The sequence below is a fragment of the Gracilinanus agilis genome, unplaced genomic scaffold (genome assembly GCF_016433145.1).
Source record: "Gracilinanus agilis isolate LMUSP501 unplaced genomic scaffold, AgileGrace unplaced_scaffold51820, whole genome shotgun sequence".
Classification (NCBI taxonomy): Eukaryota; Metazoa; Chordata; class Mammalia; order Didelphimorphia; family Didelphidae; genus Gracilinanus; species Gracilinanus agilis.
The window spans coordinates 3,069-9,567 of record NW_025386711.1 but is presented as its reverse complement, the minus strand read 5'-3'; the positions used below and the strand labels follow the sequence as shown (position 1 = coordinate 9,567).

The following is a 6,499-nucleotide window of genomic DNA, read 5'->3' as shown; positions in this document are numbered from 1 at the left end:
TGGCTTCTCTGGGGATCCTGGAAGGAGGAGCTGCCGACGGCCCCAAGTCTGGGAGCCCCCTCAGCGCAGCGCGGGGCTGGGGGGGGGGAGGGTGCCCCGGGAATAGCAGAGTGCCTGCCCAGCCCCCGAGCGCGCGTGTGCGTGACGCAGAGGAAGCCCACTCACTCACCAGCCTCCCCCTGGCCGCGTCTTTGGCAATGTGGGAACGGCTTCTTGGGAAGGTTTTCGTTTTCATTTTGTATTAGGGGACAGTAGGATGGAGAGTGATTAAGAGAAGCAAACCTGGAGATCCTGGGTTCAAATTTGCCCTCTGACACGCCCTAGCTAGGTGACCCTGGACAAGTCACGTATCCTCCATTGCCTAACCTTTACTGTTCTTCTGCCTTGGAACCAATACACAGCGTTGATTCTAAAGCGGAAGGTAAGGGTTAAAAAAAAAAAAAAAAAAAATGAAGCCCCAGACCGGCGGGTAGTGTGGTCCGGAGAGATTCCGGGTTCTGGTCCTGCCGTGGATGCTCTCCAGCTGGGACCTCCTGCTCCAGTCCTTCCCTTTTCGGAGCCTGTTGACTGTCTCTAAAATGGCCTCGGGAGAGGATTGGGGCCCCTGGGTGCTCGCTGTCCCTTCTGGGTGCCGTTTCTCACAATATTCACTTTTACGGGATATTTTCGCTATCAAATTAATAAGAATTCCCAGAGCCCTTTGCGAGCCCAGAGCACCGGGTACGAGGCTGCTGTTATTATTAAAGCAGACCCCTGAAGCCAGCAAGCATGGATTAATCACCTACTGTGTACCCGGCACAGGAGCCAAGTGCTGCCCCCAAGCAGAGAGGCGGAAGAGAGTCCCTGCCCTCCGGGAGCTGAAAGTCTAGCAGGGGAAAGTTGCAGCCAGCAAGCCTGCGGGCAGGGGCTGCACCCCCAGAAGATAACTGAGGGGTAACCAGAGGGCTCCCCGCAGAAAGTGAAATCTGAAACGGGAGGCGCAGGAGGAGGGGCGGCTCAGCCTCGGGGCCCAGCCTGAGGCCTGGACTTGGGACCCGGAGTGTCTCCTAGAAGGAACAGCAGCAGCAAGGGGAGGAAGGGAGAGGCCTTAGCGATTGCCCGGCTGAGGATCAGGGTGCCCGGGACTAGCTAAGTGACCTTGGACGAGTCTCTGCTAGTCCCAAGGAACTCCCTAGAACTGATCCCATAGATCCTTCCCTCACAGAGGCAGAATCCTCACAGTAACCGCGAGCCTTCCCACACCTCATCTCTTTAGTCCATCGGAACAGAAGGGAGCTGGGAGCTATTATCAGGCCCATTTTACAGATGCAGAAAAAGCAGGTCCTCCCCAGAGTTTGTGGGCTGGGTGGGCCCTTTTCCAATAGCGTGACTGTCTTATCCGAGGCCATCAGAGTGGGGTGGGGGGAGGCTGCTGGGGCTGCCCCGCGCTCCGCCCCTGGTCGCCCCCCCCCCTCCCTTTTGCCAGCCATGCCCTTGGGGCCTGTGTGGGAAGCCTGGGCCCCGGCAGAGACTCCCGGAGGGAGGGCTGGGCCCCTTTCTCACTTCAGCGGAGGCTCCTAGATTAAGAAATCCCAACAGCCAAGAGATGAGATTAGCCCTTCGGCCCTCCCCCCTCCCCAGGACTGAGATCTCCGGCCGCTCTGGCATGGGGGCGGGGTGGGGGGCGGAGTCTGCCCCCCCCCCCCCGCCGCCGCCGCCGCCGCCAGCATTAAAAGGGGGAGCGTGGTGCGGGCTGCAGGTCAGCTTGATGGTGCCAGCTGAGGGAGTGAGGCTGCAGCCTTTGGCGGAGCCTTCAGGCCACCGGCGGCCATGTTTACAATCACCTGGGCTGATTAGATTACTGTGGAGCGCCCCAGCCCAAGAGCACCGGCCAAGGCTCCCTTCCTAGGCAGTGACTGAAGAGCCCTGGCTCGTCCCGGGAGCCCGGAGCCCCTCAGGGTCTCAGTTTGAGGTCGCGGGTTCTCACCCCAACCTTGTTTGAGTGTCAGTCCTAAGGCAGAAGGGAGAGCAGGGCTAGGCCATTGGGGGTAAAGTGACTTGTCCAGGACCACCACACAGTCAGATTTGAACCCAGGACCCTCCCGGTCTCCGTGCCTGAGCTACCTAGCTGGCCCCTGCATTGGGCCTGGAGGGCTGACCGGGGCAGGCTACCAAGGCCCGAGTTCTAGTGCTGCCTCACACATACCCAGCTGGGCAGTGGATGGCAATCTGCACCCCTTTTAGGAAGTTAACCCCCAGAGGGCACACAGGGGGTGGCCGCCATAACCCCTCCTGAGGTCCTGGGCTCTGGACTCTGGCACTGTGACTGGGGACAAACAGGGACGGAAGTCTGTGCCAGCCGGCTTGGGTGGAGGCAGCTTCCACACTGGGCTTTCCCTACGCGGTGCAATCCCCCATCTGGCCCCAAGTGGCCCTTCCCGGAGCCAGCAGGTTAAAAACCTCAGCTGGGAGTACACGAATTCCAAGAAGCCAGCCACCCCCACCCACCGGCTGATGGAGTTTACAATCAACAGAAGAAAAGCCCAAGGTCCAGCAGGTGTGGAGGCCAGAAGCATATGGCCCTGGGGGAGGGGAGGGCCCAGGTTTTTGCTGATGCAGCAGGGGGCTGCGGGTGCTGGGACTCCCTCCCTCAACTCGCTCTGGAGGGGGAAGGTGGGGGGGGGGGGGAAGCCCATTGGTTGGGCTGTGGGAGGACGGCGCTCTTCCCCGGGGCTAGAGCAGCCCTGAGCTCATGTACCTGGTGCCAAGGTCTCTGGCAGAGGCCCAGAGCCTTCCAGCTCCCGGGGCTGGCTCTCCCCCCCCTCCCCTTTTCCTTCTCACACAGGGGAGAATTCAGGCCGCCCCCGGCCCGGGGTCCCAGAAATCCCAGCAATGTTTGCCAGGCCCCGTGGCCCCGCTGTTCCCCAGATAAGGCACCCCTGCAAAGGGCAAGATTAAGGCAGGCCGGAGCAGGAAGTCCTGGACTCCGCGACATTTGCAAAGATAGAGACGCCCCCCAAGGAGCCCAGCCGGGAGCCTGTCTCCCTCCCCCTCCCCTCCCAGAATTCCCCGCCCCAAGCAGCAGAGAGTGCCGGGGGGCCCTCAATAGTTTATTGCAGGTATCCCCAAATGAGCATAAATAACCCCTGGCTTTGTCACAAATAACTTAGTACAACTCAGTGAAACAGCCCTGGAGAGAGAGGAAAGGAGGGCGGGGGATGGAAGGGCCCAGAAACCCAGAAATCCGCGCGGGCCTCGCCACAGCCTCGAGGCTGCAGCCGGGCCCCTCCGCCAACTAAGTGCAGCCGCTTCCCCTCCCGCAGGTTCTGGGCCAAAAGAAAGGCTTGGCTTCCTTCAGCCTACTCAGTGGGTGTCCAAACAGCTCGGGCCTTCGCCCTCTTCTCCTGCCTTCGGCAAAGTCAGCAGCGTGCGGCCCGCCCGGGTGGGTGGGGGGCTCGCAGCCCCAGGCCTTAACAATGTCGGTAATCCGTGGCAGTGTGGGGAGGGCTGGAGTAACTAGAAAGAGATTCAAAACTTCCGGACGGCTGGGCTCGGGTCCTGGGGGGCCGCCCTCACCGCTCGGGGAGGTTGATCACCGGGACCCACTGGTCCATGTAGCGGCTCTCCCGGCAGAAGCAGATCAGCTGGCTCAAGGCTGGATCCTTCCACTGGGACGAGTGCGGGTTCTGCAGAGAGAGCGGACAATAGTGACCCCCACACTGGCACCGCTTAAAAGCCAGCTCGGCCGGCCGCCCCCAGCCCCGGGGCTTCCAGGAAAGCCCCAGGCAGGGCTTCCGGATCTGGAAGCCAGGCGTCACCCCACACAGAACCAGCGCTCTCTGGGCTGGCCGGCTCTCCTGATTCTTTTCCTGGAACGGATCCAAGCCTCTCCGAGGCCAGTCCCCTGGCTCTGAACACGAGGCTGGCCACACAGCCGGCCATGGGTGCCCCGAGGCTAAGTCTGCCCACGGGAAGGTGACCAGCCCCCTGGCTTCGGGGCACGGCCCTAAGGCCGGGACCGCCCTCCCAGGCTCGGCTCCACACTGCCGCCCCCAAACTGTACAAACATGCCCATTTAAAGGGGCAGAAGGAAGTGAAGTGGGGGCTGGGGGCGGCCCCCCCTTTTTCTCAGGAAGACGGTTTTCAGGGAATTTTCCGCCCTGGTCCCCCCCTGGGGCTCGGTGGCTATTTATAGCCGGCCTGGCAGACAGTGGAGGTGACTCCTTAATGAGGGAGAGCCAGGAATTTATTTGGCTTTATCTAATCTGCTCGGCTACAGGAATTAGTCTCGGGAGGGAGGGAGGGAGGCAGCAGGAGAGCCGGGCGCTGACTCATGCCTCGGGATCTCTCAGGGAGAAGCTGCGACGTGTTGGGGCATGTTCCGGCCGGGGCACATCTGGGTGATGAAAGCGGCGGCCCCCTCCCCCCGCCCCGGCCGCCCGCAGGTGGCCTTCCGCCGCGGCCGGCCCCAGTGGCTCGCTCACCGTGACCAGGACGCAGTGCAGGTCGGGGGGCTGTTCGGCGGCGGCGGCGGCCGCGGCGGCGCTAGCCGGACCACCTGTCCCCAGCAGCAGCAGCTCCGCCAGGCGCCCGGGGTTGCTGACCCGCAGGATGTTGATGTCATTCTCGCAGCAGAAGGCCTGGATGAGGGTGAAGTGGATCTGCAGGGCCACGTCCCGGTCATCGTCCTCGTCCGCGGCCAGCAGGCACAGCACCACGTTGTCCGGGTCCCTGCGGTGGAGAGGGGCGGCCAGCCGTGAGCAGCCGGCCTGCCCGCCCCCGTGCCCACGCCACGCCAGCTCCCTGACGCAGGGCCGCGCTCCCCCACGCATTCACCCGGCTACCCTATAACGGCAAGCAACAAGGGGGGGAGAGGGGAAGTGGGGAGCCAGGGATGCCGGGGAGGGGAGACAGGTGCGCGCCGCCCCTGCCCCACTTACACGTTGAGAAGTTTGGCAGCCTCGTAGACCCCGACCGTGATACTTCGCTGACTCAGGGCTTTGCTGAGAACCTCCTCCAGGGCGTCCCCGACCTTGTCCATCCTGACAGTGGGCATAAGGGAAGTGGGGCCGTCAGTCACCCAGAGCCCACATCCACGACCCCGGGGGACGCAGGGTGCCTGCGGGGCGCAGCTGGGCACGCACCTCTGCAAAGCCGTCCGCCCCCAACACCGCCCTGGGGTCCTCGGCCACTCGCATTGCCCCCCGCAATCTCCCATCCCAGCACGGCCACGGGGAAAGTGCCACTGCCCACTCGCTCCCCACCAGGGTACTTTCCACATCCCAAGCTGCCAACCCCAGAAGCCCCTCCACCCTAGTGTGCCCGGCCCTTTGCCCGCAGAGGGCAGCGCTGCCAGTCTGCTCACCCTTCAGGTTTCTGTTCTCCGGCCGCGAATTCCTCCAAAGTCATATTGCACTGGCGAGTCCCGTCCTCGTCCCCCTCCCCCTCCCCCCCGGAGCGCGGCGTGCGCTGCTGCTGCTGCAGCTGCTGCCTCTGCTGCCTCTGCTGCTGTTGCTTCTGCTGCTGCCCCTGCAGCCTCAGCTGCTGCAGCTGCCCAGCTCCCCAGCACTGCCCGCACAGGAGCGAGCCCTGCACCGGAGCACCAGCAGCGGCCGCTGCCGCCGCTCGTTCCCTAGTTCTCTCGCTCGATCGCTCGTTCTGGAGTCCGGTAGCTCCCGGGACACCGCCGCCAGCGTCGCCGCCTCCGCCTCCCCGCCGGCGGAGGATAGCCCGGCTCCCTGGCCTGCTTGCCACCTCCGGCCGCACCAACCGACTGCAGCTGCTCCACAGCCACTGAAGGACAAAGAGCCGGACTCGCTGGAGTTATCCTACAGACACCCAGCCAACCAGCTCCCTCCTCATTTGCATGCGACGCGTCCATTGGAAAATGCAAATCAATCCTCTCGGGCAATTTGACCTTCGCGCCCGAGAGCAGCCCCAGAGAGAGAGTGAGCCCAGCGGAAGGGGGCGGGGCTTTGTGAGGGGCGGGGCTAGAGGCCTCGGAGAAGGCGGAACTCGCCCCGCCTCGCCTTTCCCATTGGCCGGGCGCGGCGAGGGAAGAAGGCTTGTCAATCACGCGCGGCTCCAGAGGCTTCAGGTGTCTGTCTAGCAGCTCACGTTTTTTTGTCTGTGTTGGTTTCGGGCCCTTTTGTTGCCCGCTTGCTCTTAAAGTCTCTTTGCGGGACTCCTGGCTCCCCACTCCAATAATTACCGGCGAGGGCAGGTCCCACATCAAAAAAAGGAAGGAGGACGGCCAGCCCTCTGGAGCAAAGTCTGCCTACCAGGGCTGTTTGTGCCAGTCTGGGCAAGGGTGCTTATTATTAGGGCAATGATTGCGGTGCCACAGTGGCTGCCCAGGCTTATTTTGGGAAGGGAGCGGGGGCTGCAGGGTCTGTGGGAGGAAAGACATCTGTCGTCACCGGAGCGCACGGGCGGGCCACACAAGTCTCTTGGGTGGCGCTGGCGAGCGGAGGCCAGCTCTTCCGGAGGGGAGGGGGGGCGCCCAGCTGCCCAGAGGGTA

General features: G+C 63.3%; 1 protein-coding gene across 2 annotated transcripts; it reads right to left on the bottom strand.

Annotated features, from left to right (window-relative positions):
* Window positions 1–3,076: 3,076 nt before the first annotated feature.
* Window positions 3,077–5,480, bottom strand: GADD45A (growth arrest and DNA damage inducible alpha). Of its 2 annotated transcripts, XM_044684505.1 has the most exons (4): window positions 5,345–5,480; window positions 4,920–5,021; window positions 4,464–4,710; window positions 3,077–3,665 (listed from the first exon to the last, which is right to left on the bottom strand). In XM_044684505.1, the coding sequence occupies exons 1-4, from the start codon at window positions 5,386–5,388 to the stop codon at window positions 3,552–3,554; spliced, it is 507 nt and encodes a 168-aa protein (XP_044540440.1). In that variant the 5' UTR covers window positions 5,389–5,480; the 3' UTR covers window positions 3,077–3,551. The 2 variants fall into 2 exon arrangements, with proteins under 2 accessions (XP_044540440.1, XP_044540439.1); XM_044684504.1 differs by lacking the exon at window positions 4,920–5,021.
* Window positions 5,481–6,499: the final 1,019 nt, after the last annotated feature.